At 41.1% G+C, this 14,168-nt stretch overlaps 1 protein-coding gene across 11 annotated transcripts in view; it reads left to right on the top strand.

Annotated features, from left to right (window-relative positions):
• The window catches only part of WNK2 (WNK lysine deficient protein kinase 2), a 112,401-nt gene that overhangs the window by 44,549 nt on the left and 53,684 nt on the right, over window positions 1-14,168 (top strand). For all 11 annotated transcript variants that reach the window (XM_055709608.1, XM_055709606.1, XM_055709609.1 and 8 more), the window contains exons 6-8: window positions 8,563-8,651; window positions 9,567-9,786; window positions 12,556-12,844. In XM_055709608.1, the coding sequence (XP_055565583.1) occupies window positions 8,563-8,651; window positions 9,567-9,786; window positions 12,556-12,844 (598 nt within the window). The remainder of the gene's footprint in view (window positions 1-8,562; window positions 8,652-9,566; window positions 9,787-12,555; window positions 12,845-14,168) is intronic.

Raw genomic sequence — 14,168 nt, 5'->3', positions numbered from 1 at the left:
CTTAGTAATAACTGGTTGATTTTGATAGGTGCTTGAGACCACCTGCCTTCTCAGAGGGGTTTAGTCAAGCTAGTACAATGCAGTTCTGTGAAACCCTGCGGTCAGCACACATTGCTCAAGGGCTGCGTTTTGGCACGTGCTGTATGCTGACCTCTCACACTGGCTATTGGAGACGACTTCATCAGATACCCAAAGACTCGCATGTGCCAGGTGATGGGTTTCTGTGCCATTTAAATTTTATAGGTATAGTTTGTGTTCAATATCTGTCTCTTCCCACCACTGAAGACCAGGATGTCAGGAAGCTGGTGCTCATGTAGGTTGCTGTGCTAACTAGCTGTGATGGTGATGGCCTGCTGGGAGAGCGAGGATGCAAAGGATTCAGGAGTCTGTGTTTAAAAAGTTGAGGTCAGTATCACAAGACACAGGAGGGAGGATGTCCCTGCTGGAAGTGAGAGAGTTGTGATGACTTTCTGAAAGTGTGAGGACACATCTGAAGAGGGAAAGCAGCTTTAATTCCATTTTTGTATAAATTGTCGCAAGCTGCCTTTTGTAACTTGTTAAAGCTGAGTCTTCCCTAATGGACTGCAACCCTGATTTCTGGTAGTTTAACTCTTCTTAGAGTGTTGCCTTCATTCTATAGCTATTCAGAAATAATTTTTTTAAAAAAGGTGTCGGAAGCTGCTCAGCAGTGCTGTTTAGCTTCAGCTTCTCACACAAGTGAAATAGGGTTGCCTGAATCCTTATGAGGATGGCTGCTCGTTCCGCATCCTGATGGCACGGTGCTTTATCACATTGCTATTCCATTCACTCCTCCCCTACAAGGAAAAGTTTCTTTTCTTTGGGAGAACAGCTTGTTGGCTTTGCTTAGGTGTGTAGCCCTTTGGGTGGGCTCGAAATGCCATCTCTGTGGGTAGCTTAGGAGACATCTCCTTGGGCTCTAAAGGTTCACATGGTGACAACAGGAGTCTCTTCTAACTTCGGGTTCAGACTAGTCTCCTGAATGTGATACAAACTGAGTAACCCTAGACACCGAATGGCTTCCCTGAGCCGTGCAGGATGTGTTACCTGCTGCCCTGGGCAGGCGCTGCGTGAGCAGCGTGCCTTGCTTGTTTGTGGGGCTGCCATCACTGTTAGCTGGTGATAGGGCGCCCTGGGTACGTGTATGCGCTGTAGAGCCACAAATGATATAGATGACTTCCATTGCTCCATGTACCCAGAGAAACTCTGTGTACAACTCTTAGCCATCTGGAATATTGGTAATTAAGACTTCGTAAGGCTCCTAAGCCTCATTTATCAAAGCAATATCCAAGATGGCCAAGAATAATGATTAATCAGAGGATTCCTAATTAGATGTTATATTTCAATTTGCAGGCTTAAGTAGTTTTTTTTTAAATACTAGTGAAAATCTGAGCCAACTAATTTTCTGTGGCAATAACCTTTACATAGCTGATGATTATATGGTAAATTATGATAACTTCATAAGACTGCTCTTACACTAGTAACTTCAGAGAGTGGAAAATAATGCATATCATGAAGAACAAGTAGTGGCGGAGAAGCTCTTGAAAGGTCACTTTATTACTGGTAAGGGGTATTTTTGAAACAGCTGTCTAGTAGGGAGAGCTGGAGCAGAAAGCATCAGGTACAGGCACGGAGGGTGTGTTTTGCTGTGTTTTTCAGCTGAACTCAGGGCAGTAGCAGTGGGAGCAAAGGCACTGGGATTCTTTGGATGAAAAAATTAGCATTACTATCATTCCAAGGAAAGGGTTAACCCAGCTCCCCGTGGAGAGGGAAAAAGCCCTGTGGAGTGCCATGAGCTGCTTAAACTGTCAGACAGGGAGGAGGAGCAGGGGGTGGACCTCTTGGTGAGGTTGCCAGAGGAGCATCAGCACCCTGGGGGAGATCCTCTGTCCCAGAAAGAACCCCTCTCGTGGGCTCAACAGCTTCTATAGAGGAGCTGCACCCGCAGAAGACCTGGCGACAGCAAAGGAACCCGCTTCGACCCATGTGAGTCGCCCAGCTGGTGCCATGGGGCAGAGGGAAGCTGTGGCTGTGGAGGGGTCAGAATTTAGGGTCCTGAGCCATCACCAAACGTTGCGGTCTGCCCCGTTAGCTGGGGCACTGACAATGTACTGACGAGAAAACTTTACAGTCACTTTTTGTGAAGGATTGAGGTTAGTCATGCGGCAGCTATTGCTAGCATTGGGTTTTACTAGACTGAAATATAGTAGAGAAACGGAGCATAGGGTAAAAGCAAGAGGCCAAATTAGACTGTTTTCTTCCCAGTGTTAGGTGAGGCTCGGGGTTCTCACTGGAGCAGAAGGTGGCCCTGACCTTCTCGGATGGAGGGGCTCAGTGGTGCAGTGCTCCTGATCGTTGTCACGTATTTCAGCTTGTCAGTGAGAAATTTACTGAATTTTAAAAAAAATATTTAATTTTTTTTGTACCAGAAATGTAGACATGATTTGTAGTGCTTTAAATTGAGGGCCAACGCGGTGTAAAAATGTGATTGCTGTGTCTAGTTTCCTGATGCTTTTTATTTTAAGAATATAAAAGAACTTGCTTTTCATACCTTGGGCTCAGCATCATGGTGGCAACCGCTGGAAGTGCTAATAGCATCTAAAGGGGTCGGAATTGCTTCCTAGGGTTTGCATCAAGCAAATGAACACTTGCCAGTGAAGGTACGGTAGTGACCTTTTTCTTCTGACTGCCCCTAACCTTCCCTTGGGTGATGTGGGCTGCACGCTCCCTCAGCTGCCCAGCACAGTCGGGGTGTTACCTGGGTTTTGCCATCATAACAGCTTTTTCAATTGTTTCTGCTGTCTGCTAATGCTCTGTCAAACTCTCGCCTGGTAATAGGATGTAAGATACCTCTGAAGTCAGCTGGTCAAGTCACAATTGGTAGTTCTTATTGGTATAGAAAACAACATTACTTTTCTGAGACATTACTATTTTGTGTTAAGATACTACGCATTATGTGCATCAGTACTGTAAGATTATTATACTTACTTCAGTGACCTTTTATTCTGCCTGACCATATTCTCTTGGCTTAATTGCTGCTGTAGTTTTCCATCCTGTTTTTACATCTGTGTAACTGTATGTAAACAGCAGTCTAGGATAAAGTGGCAGTCACTTTCAAAATGTATGGAGGGGCTCATTTCTTTGCCAGATGGGACATGCTTGCTATGACTTGTCACTGTTCTCTGCCCTTTCAGCCTGAATTATGGAGTGTAAACATTAAAAAAGTGGATGTGTAACATAAACAGAAAATACATATTTTTCAAGCAACAGGTCCAAGCCGCATTTGCTGCAGTTAATTTTGAAGTTATTTCCTGGTCAGCATATTTGCAGTGACCTTCATTCTAGTGCTATAATCTCATTTTTCATGCATAACTTGATGGTTTTTCTTAGTCAGATTTTTTTTTTTTTGTGTTTAATCATTCTGCCAACTGATTTTGATGTAGACAATAGTGATGAAACATCGGAGTCTGTGACCTTCCCATGCAGCTCCAGTCCAATGTTTTCTTACTGATGCACTGCAGAATGCACAGCAGACTGGCTGTATCTGCTGGGGGTTCATGGTGACCTCATTGCGTTTAGCAGGACAAACCCATGCTTTAAAACAACCCACGTGTTTATAGGGTTCTGTTTTGTATGTTAAATTTTCCTATTGTTTCTTTTTTGTAAATGTATTGAATGTTTTCTCAGCATTCGCAGTCTAGGTTTTAAATTGCTCATACAGCTAGAATAAATGCTGTAGCTGTAGCACAGCAACAACGGACAGGTAATGTTCTGAATGTCACTGCACTGACTTTTTGTGTGTTTTAGCCATCTTAGATCTGTAGATAATCTTAGATCAGCATTAGGATGGAGTACCATTTTGGAATGAAATGGAGAGGAGTTTATAATTGCACACAGTGATCTTGCTGCTGACTGTCATGGAACAAAATCCTGACAAAACTGAGAACTCTGCCTTCACTTTATTGACTTCAGAGAGAGTGTGTGGTAGAGTGGAATTGCAGCTGGAAACAGATTCATCTTTTTTCGAAGGGCTGCTTTGTTTGTTTTCCCATTTCTAGGAACGGCATGAATCCAGAGACCACCTTCAGGTAGAAGGTGGAGTCTTAGTCCACAGCAGGCTTTCCTGGTATTTTCCTCTGTGGAAGGAAAACCTTTAGAAAGATTGCTGACGTGGGTCAGGCTTTATATTGACTTGTGTGGCATATCCTGTGCACCTTTTAAAGCATTACATGTTAACACTTTCAAAAGTGTGCTCTGCTGATGGAAGAATGACAAGCAGCTATTTTTACATCTCTGAAAAATGGGCTTCACACTTTTTCCCCCAACACAGAGGTTAAAACTTTAATGTCCTGTGTGTGCCTGACTGTAGGCTCAACTATCTTATAGTGGAGTGCAAGGTATTTCAAATCTAATCACTTCAGAAAGAAGGTGGGGAGACCTTTAAGTCGTGATAAGGGACTCAAAGTAAATCTTTCTATTTGAGACAGAAATTCTTGAAAGGGAGATTATTTGATCTTCTCTTATTTTGCTCTTGGATTATATGTATTTTAGCACATAAAGAATGTGTGAAAATATCCCTATGCACCTTATGCCAGCTAGCTGGCCCTGCATCTCGGGTGCAGTGGTGTTGAATTTACTTTTTTTTATAAGACAGCTGTGCAATTTTCAAACTCTCATTGATAATTCCTTAGCTAATATACTTTGAATTTCAGTGCTATGTTTCCTTGGGAATGCTCAGGAAAGGCAGATGGCTTTTGTATAAATGAGTGCGATAGGTCCTTTGATTGCAAATGGAAACCTGCGTTTCGCATGAATCCCCTTCACTGTCAGGGGGCTTGTAAGCATCAGGGCACCACACTGCAGGGAGGGTTTGCAGCGTTACAGTGAGATGGCCTTGGAGGTTTTAATGAAGAATAAGGAGCAAAAGCATAATATAGCACATGGGCATTGAGAAAACACTTTGGCAAAAGCAGTTCTGTTCAGTAGTTCACTGTGTGTATTTTGTCCTTGTTTTGTTTTGGTCATCTATTTGTAGCTTAGCTGTTCAGTAGATAAAACCAATAGATGCTCGGAGAGGAGTCAGTGTTCCTTCAAAAGATTTTGAAAGTAAAACATTCAAGGTTTTTGCTGCAAGGTGTTTGCAGGAGTTGCCTTTTTTTTTTTTTGTGGGAGCAATTTGTAAGGTCAAAAATCAGGGTCAGTCATCAGGGATCTGTCAAGGACCATTTTCAGGCAAACCTGATTCCTAGATGCCCAACATGTCTTGCCCTGCTCCATCCCAGTCATGTTCAAGCTGAACAATGTAACTGAAGATGGTCTGTGAATTCTGGAAAAGAAAATAAAATCAAGAGATACTGTGATATGACTTAGGGTATTTGTGTGTGTCATATGTTCATTTGCTGTTAAGATACCCAAAACCTGATCGGCAGGTTCCCTTGAGTGTGTAGATACATTAAGCATCGTATTCCTCTAAGTGGCTGAAAGCTCTCCAGGGAGTATGGTGGCAGTTGCCTTTGCTGCTTTGTGGGGTTGTTTTGGGGGGGGCTTGTTTTGTTGTTTTTTTTCCTGGTTAAATTGATACCTATGCACGTTTGGTATATTTTTCAGTAAGCATTAAGCTAGAGCAGATGATAGTCTTTATTACCCATTCTTCACAAGGTGGAAATCGGTGACTTCCTATGGCAAACTGGAATGTTTGAAAATGCAGACATTTGTCCTGTTGCTTTCTATTGTGAATTAATGAAGGTTTCTCCAAACTCCTCCCCATCTGGGAACATGATAGGCTTCTCTAGCTTTAGGCTGTGTTAGGGTATAGAGGATCCATGCTAAAAACGTATTTTGGTACTGTCAGAGCTCTCTTAAGAAATGCTCTTGACACCCTGCGGTGTGCATTTGCTTGTTTTGAGCAAGCCTAGACTTTGAGAGCCTAGGCACTCTCTATTCTTGACACATTTTTCTAACATACAAAATCTGAACCCTCATTTCCTAAGATTTAGGTTTGGTCAAGCAAATAATTCTTTTTAGTGGGTCACAGCCAGCCAGCCACGTGTATGGATTATTTTGGTTTGTTCTCACAAGAATGGTTGTTTTGGATCTCAGCAGCTCTCTGCCTAGGCAAAGCCGGGAAGCTGAGTCTTTGTGTGACTGTTCTGTCATATTTGTTTTTTTTTTTCTTTTTCAAAATTTATGAATGTTAATACATAAATTAATAAATCAAAGTTTAAAGTAAAATCTGAGGCTTGAGCGGCAACAGAATGTTAATAAAGTGTAATCTGATGCTGGAATATTCAGAAATTCTAGGGGTGACAACCTGCAGAAGAATGAAGCTGGGTTAATTATCATTGATAATACACAGCTCTGGGCTGGCTTCAGGGGCGGCGCGTTGGCTGATGTAGATGAGGTGCAGCTGTGGCTGGTTCTGTTAAGAGGTTGGGCAGCCAAGGAAGAGAGAGGAGGAAGCAGAAAGAAGAGGGAGTGTGTCCGGGATGAGGAGAGACTAGGAGAAGGCAGCAGAGGGACTGGCCTGAAGAGTGTGTTGGTATGAGATGGTAAAAGACCTTGTTGCAGCCGGCTAGTTTGGAGAGTGCTGCGACACCAGCTCTTACTGAAATTTGCCCATAAAATTTATTCCAGACCAAATTCATTGAAGTACTTGCAGATACTTTCTGGAATACCCTTTTATTCAAGACAAAATCAGGTGAGCCAATAAGTCCAATCTTCAGGACTTCGGGCCTGCTTGTCTGCCACTGCATGGTCCATTATTTACTGTTCTTTCAGGGTGAAACTTTAAAAGGATTTGAATGGAGTTAACTGAATGGGCTTTGGACATTTATGTGCTTAATCAGAGTCTGGGCTTTTTAGATAAAGGAAATCATGTTTCCTTTTTATTCTGCTTATTGACTTCATTGGAAATACTTGAGTCCTTAAGTAATAGGATCTAACCGTAGAATCTATTCCCAAATTAGTTTCGTCAAACTTTCATCCATACACGTCTTATCTTAGTAGGTAGAGGTATTACTTTTTTAAAAACTGAATACATTTTTTTTGTGATTTAAGCTGAACAGCGCAAATACAAAGGATAACTTCTTGTGTTGCCATTCTTGTCTGTAGCTGAAGATATACGTGAAAAGTATTCATAGGAAATCTTCTGTTGAACTGAACGAGTTACCAGCATTATGGGTGTTGGGTATCTGTTAGTGTCTCCTACGCTGTTTGAGGAGGAGAGGGGTAGGGTGGTCTTGCTGAAAATGACACCTGTTCCTAATGGGACATCCCTTCCTCCCAGACTGCAGCCTGTCATCAGGAGAAAGTCAGCCTGCGTTTTGGAAATGCACAGCTGCATGTATGTTAACTGCTCAGGTGTTCCCAGTAATTATTTTTGACTATATTTTGATGTGTACAGAAAGATGAGATAATATATTAACTGTTATTTAGCCTGAGAACGTGCTTACTGCTTCTCCTACACTCTGTCTTCATGTTGGTAAGACGTATAGCCTCTTAATTAAAATAACACATACCTTGAGAAGGTTCATGCTGAGGTAAGGTCTTGGTCCTGAAATATTAAAAAATAGGGAGAGATAACCTATGACTGCCCTAGAAGAGTGTCTGTGCTTCTTTTAAATCCTCTTCATCATCTTAGAAAAAAACGCACCCAACCTGAAGGAAATGCAAACTGTTCCTCTTGCACCGACATTGAGCCAGAGCCCCCGATGCAGAGAAGCAGATTCTGCTTCTCTTCGCATTTCCTTCTGTGATGGACCCTTGGGTTTTCTCCTTGGAAGGCCATGCTTTTATAGGTTAGGTGTTACAAATCTGGAGCTGAACACTATTCTCAGCAAAAATGTCAACATTTGACAGAGATTTAACTTGATTTATAGGTTGATTTATAGGTTACACCTGCTCTGCCGCTCATTCCTGACGAGATTCAAACAATGTGCTGGGGAAATTCAAGAGCAACACAGAGCTGTTGGGTGTATTCTCCTGCTCCCCTGCTTGGTGTTGGGATTGGTTATTGGGGATTTTTTTTTGCAGGGTGGGGGTATTGGAGAGTGAGGACATAGAAAACCAAAAGATTTGTGGGAAGCAGGAATTTTCCAAGGTATATTTGACTCATTCTTTAAATTGGCTATCTGAAGAAAAACATGATTGTTTGCCTTTATTCATATAGTGTTTTGAGTTAAGGCAAAACATAAAAGGAATAATTTCAGAAAAGGGTTATTCTGAACATTTAAAATTGGCTGTTTCCTGAGTATTGACTGCTGAAGCCACAGGATATAAAGGTAAGGTTTGCAAGGGTTAGTAAAGAAAAAGGGAGGTTAGCCCTGTGTACGGCTGAGTTCATCTACAAACACGTGTGCTTATTTTGAAGTGCGATGGTACTTAAATATGGTAGCCCTAAATCTTCAATTCAGTTTTGCATTAAGACTAACAGCTTTAAAGTATTTGTTGCTCCAAGGGTTGAATTGACCTCTTCAGGAAAAATGTCCTGAAGAGATACAATGTAATCCTCTTTCAAACTAATTTTCTTTTTCTCTATCATCTTAGGGTATAAAGCCAGCAAGCTTTGAGAAAGTTACTGATCCTGAAATTAAAGAAATAATTGGGGAGTGCATTTGCAAAAATAAAGAAGAAAGGTTTGTTTCAAGTAATCAAGTTTTGTATTAAATAATGTGTATGCAGGGATTTTAAAGCTGTCTGTGGATTTTTGTTCTGGCCTCTGGATCTCCCCTGTGCAGGAGAAAATGCAGAATGGAAATACAAATATAAATGATTACCTGCTTTTCTACTATATAATGTCAGGATAATTAAGTAAATGCCATTGTTGTGTGTCTTAACCTCTCGGCTTCAAATAATAAGGTCAGAAAGCATCATTGTGGACATATGAACTAGCGTATTCTGGCGTAGCTGTCCACAAAATCTCACTCAGGAGGTTCTGCATGGAGCATCGAGTGTGGTGGAGGTCAACCATGAATGCGACATGGTAGATTCACCACAAGCTGTTACAGCAGATTCTGTTGACTCATTAGCCTCTGGGTACGGAAACAGATTGTGCCCTGTTCCCAGCTTTGGTTTTAAGACCTAATCTTCTTATACTGGCCTCTCATAGATGAATGTGTCTACTGTTCAGTATTTCCTAACTTTCACAAACAGAACTTCTAAGGACCTCCACTGACTACCCAGAGGGAATGTTTCTGGTGGGTTTCTTTTTTTTTGTGTGGTTATTTTTGGGGTTTTGGTTTGTTTGGGGTTTTTTTAGTACTCTTTAAGCTCAGATACTGAAGAGAAGTTGAGCAAAGCTATAATCTGCTTTTCTGCGCAGGCTTAAGGTGTTATGAGTGTTGCTGAAGCTTTGTGAAATAGGAAATGTCATTTTTTCAGCAGCCCTCAGTAACACTGTAAATACTGTCTTTTTGCTAAGAACACAAGTTTCTTATGGATGAACACTGCACATATTGTAAATGTTTTTGCCTTTAACAGCAGTTTCCCTTTACAAACTTTGAAATTGCTTAAGGCTTGTAGTATTTTAATACTCTTTATATCCATTGCAGATATGAAATTAAAGATTTATTAAGCCATGCCTTTTTTGCTGAAGATACTGGGGTAAGAGTGGAACTTGCGGAAGAAGACCATGGTAGGAAATCCTCTATTGCCTTAAGACTCTGGGTAGAAGATCCTAAGAAACTGAAAGGAAAACCCAAAGATAATGGAGCCATTGAGTTTACTTTTGATCTGGAGAAGGAAACTCCTGATGATGTTGCACAAGAAATGGTAAAATAAACTCCTCCTGGCAAATATATATATATATATATGTATATTTAAAGTAGTGCATAAATCTCAAAGGATAGCAGGAATGACTCTGGTAAAGTAACTTCCACTTAAGCCATTCCAGGTGTCTAGTTTAAGCAGTCTGCATTGATTTTAGAATGAATGCTGCAAGAAGGGAAGAATTAATAACTGAAAAACATAGTTTACCAAGTATGAAAGTCAGATGTATGAAATGGCATTTCAGATAGCTTAGGGACCATAGAGGTCTCTTCTACTTTTATATTTTGAAAACTGTTTTGCCAGTTTTTGTTAGCTGCTGAATGTCTTCAAGTTTGTTTGGAGCCTTTAGTTTCAGACATGATCTTGAAATAAATTTGAGTTCAAAAGCTCAATCACAAAATATTCTGCACTGAATTCTTCAAAACCCTTCTTTCAATCTTTTCTGTTGGTGTTACTGAGGAGGAATGTAGATGAGGAAAGTCTGTGATCAGCCACTCTATCACCAAACATAAATAGGAAACTAGATTCAAGACCACTGCACAGTTAGGAATAAGCTTTGGATTTTTTAACAGATAAGTTGAAATACTGAAATTCACCAACTTAAAAACTTGTGGGATTTTGTTAGAAAAACTATTTTGTGTTCCAGTTCCACTATGCAGTCCTTGAACGTATATTTTAATGTCTTTACTGCAGTTGTTTGGGTTTTCTGATGTCATGGAGACATAGAATCATTAAGCACTGAGTCAAGGGTCTGAATTTTCTTGCATTTGCAGAAATGTTCCTATTATAATCTAAATCCCAAGGGATCCCATTTAATGATGTTGTCATCACCACTCTCGTTCTGCTTAGGAGGCACTCATTTTGCTAGTGTTGCCTTACTCTTCTTGGACTCATCACCATGTATTCCAAATTTAGTGGGAGAAGTTCAGGCTCCTCTGTCATGTTGTTAGTTTGCAGTGGGCCCAATATTTTGGGGGCAAGGTATTGTTACAGAACTCATTTAATTTAAAAGTTGCTCTGGTATAGTTACTTGTGGTTATATTCTGCATTTAAATAATTATGGATTTATTTGGGATTTTGAAGTTCTGTAGGTTACTTGGCTCACAGATGTGCTATTTTGTTTTGAAGAGGAAATAATTCTCATAAAAAGTATATTCAAAGATCGCTCCCAAACTACTGTAATACTATAGCCTTTCCCACATAATGTTAAAACCTGTGTTATTATTACATTAACAGTTACCTGAGTGCCTATGAAATGCTTTCAAAGTTGAAGCTGTTGGGGGGATGTGAGCAAAGAGGCACATTGTTCCTAAATGTCTTTTTCTAGCCCTTATGAATTGTGGAACATCAAAGCCAGGTGCTGTCGTCAATTTGGGTTGCTTTGTGTCCTGTGGAAGAGGAGGATGCGGAGACCCTTTGAGTATGGGGAGTTATTGATCAGTATTGCTGTTTTTTCAGTAGTCAGGCTTTCCAGCCTGTCCAAATGATGCAGGCAAAAAGAACTTGAAATGTTCTGGCAGGTGTGCAACCTGAAGTAACCTTTCGCAACCAGCGGATGCTGTAAAATAGCATGTCTTCATTAAAAGCTTTAGCCACATACAGGTGTAGGAATACGAATTGTGCTAAAAAATGGTTGATGTGCCAGGTTTTCAGTGTCTTCCCATTAGGCTTTGTCCTGCAGAATCTACTGGGCTTGTTAATTGATGCCATACAAGGTTCTCTCGATTTGTGTGGTGGTTCTCTCAAGTAACTCCCTTCTGTCATAAGTGTTTGCTGGATCATCGGTCCAGAATGTCATCAAGGTCTGAGGGCACAGACAGTGGAAAATACCCATATCCATCTGCAGCTGTATTTTAAGCTGCTTTGCACCTATTAATTTTAAACAGCAAAAATCTAAGCTGTAAAACTGTCTTGTGTTTGGGCAAGAGCATAGAAGGAAGCCCCCTAGATTTCATCCATGTATATAAGGGTTTCCAAATCTGTAGAATATGGATGTTAAGAATGTAGGGAGAACAGGCAAATCTCTGGTAGGTCACTATGGGACTGAAATTCATACCCTACACTGTAAGAAATCATGCATACAACTAGCACAGAGACAAACTTCTATTTTCTCTGTTATGCAGTTGGATTCAGAGGAAGTCTGGTCCCCTTTTCAGTCAGATGTGAACAGCCTGCACTGGACTTTTATAAAGAAAAAGCCTGTCTCAGAGTCAATCAATACTGACTGACTTTGCCTTTAAAGAGAAGTTAATTTGAGACTAAATTCTCACCATAGCTTCCTTCATGACTTGCTCTGATACCAAGCACAGCAATTTGAGCAATTTGGGAAACTGTGTATACTGGAAAGGTTAAGGCAATAAATTCTATTTTAGGTGTAGTATGGTTTACTCTAGTTGCATTGTTCAAAGAGCATTTTTCAGAGATATTTTTTCCTCTTTTGACTGTCCTGTTAGCCTTTCAAAAAAAAAAAAAAAAAGGAACCAATCTGCAGTTACACTTGCTCTCTTCTTAATGGACCTTAACTGGTGATTAAATTGACCCAAAATTCAGGCCTTAGGAATTATGTATTGTTTTAAAACACACTAGGAATAGAAGTTTTGCTCAAAACAAACCCCCATCAAGCTCAAGTTCCTGTTCTTGTGAGGAATAAATATGGAATTCATGTTATTTCAAACTGATGTTTTCACTGTTAGGAAGAGATTGAAGCAGCGTGTGTGCACATGTGCATGTCCCTGCACACATAACCTTGCTGAGTTTGTGCCTCCTCTGTAGATTGACTCTGGATTTTTTCATGAAAATGATCTCAAGATAGTCGCGAAGTCAATACGTGACAGAGTAGCGTTAATACTATGGAGAAGAGAGAGAATTTGGCCTAGGATGCAGTTAGAGGAACGTCGGGACTCTGAATGCCTGGAGAAGCTGAAGACGCCGCACGCACAGCAGGTCCAGGTCACCTACCTTTCCCACACTGGCCACCATGTCCTGTCAGAGTCGGAGGAGCCCGAGGCGGACCAGCATCCCTTTCAGCAGAACCTGCCCACCAGTGTCACCTCTGTTGCGTGTAAGTTTCATGGTGGTTCTGTGAGCACACGGTGACCAATGCCCGAGGGTAGAAATCAGCGATGATCTGAGCTCAGCAGTGAGATGAGCTGCTCTGCAGGGTTTTTGCACAGCAGCCTAAAGAACATGAGCGTCTCTGGCAGACGTATAATGATTTTGAAAGAGCCAGTTTCAAGGAAAGCTATGCTATATAGACACGGCTCCTCCTTCAGTAGCAATTAGTGCAGAAAACATAATGTATCTGTACATGGAAAAGCAGGAAAGGAGATCTGCTGCTAGACACAAAAATTACTTTTTCTGTGCCAGGTGGTGGGATCAGCACTAAGTTTGGGCAAAACACAGATCCGGAGCCTGCAGAAATTGAATTGGCACCAAACTGGTCAGGGTGACTGGTGGCTTTTTCAAATGCTGTTGGCAACGTGGAGATGTTTATGGAAAAGCAGACCTTGCTGAAACCAGATCAGTGCAAGTTACTCTTGATGGGCTGTGTGAAAATTTTTGTGAAGCTGTGCAAAGGCCTCCAGCAGAAAAACAAATACACGTCTCTGAATGTGACGTAATGTAGTTCAAGATTTCCCTCTTTTGTGGGAAATAATAACTGCGGTTAGGTCACGCATGTTGGGAGCACCAGAACTTGTGGGCTGATGCTGTAATTATTATTGGGGTCCTTAGGTACTGGTGCCTGCTGGTGCTCTCTCTGTTCCTCAGGCTCTGTTTTGTCCTGAGCTCCTGGCCTTAAAGTGAGGGGGTTGCTTAATCTTTAAGGCAGGTTGGAGCAGGTGGTTGCTCTCCTTTGTCCAGCCCCTGGTAGCTACAAGCTGATGATCTGCCAACAATTCATGTTCAGCTGGGGGCTGACTCAACTGTGAACACTGGGCTATTTCAAGACCGGTGGATCTAAATCTCCTGTTTTAATTCCAAGCACTGATTTTGGGGTGTCTCTGAATCAGGGACTACCTGGCCTTGCTTGCAGAGCTTGTTTCTTGTTTTATTTCTGAGCATCTGACTTCTCTCCAGCAAACAGCAAGCCGTGAAGAAGTAGTGTTTTTCATTCCCTAAAGCAACTTGTCCCTGTGGCTCTGTCCCCTAAAATCAACCTTTGCTACAGAGTAAAGCTCTGGTATTGAAATATTAGTCTGTTTATACTTTCAAACATCTTGAAGGAAATGTTGAAGAAAGTTATTTTTAGCTTGGAAGATTTGAAATTTTATGAGAGTTCTAATTTTTTTTTCTAGCCAGTTTTTCTGATTAAATCTGTTGTACATATTTTACTACGAAACTATTATCATAGTGTTTCTGGTTTACTGTTACGGACTTTTGTGTAA

The sequence above is a fragment of the Falco cherrug genome, chromosome 4, assembly GCF_023634085.1.
Source record: "Falco cherrug isolate bFalChe1 chromosome 4, bFalChe1.pri, whole genome shotgun sequence".
Classification (NCBI taxonomy): Eukaryota; Metazoa; Chordata; class Aves; order Falconiformes; family Falconidae; genus Falco; species Falco cherrug.
This window is presented reverse-complemented; position numbering and strand designations above follow the sequence as displayed.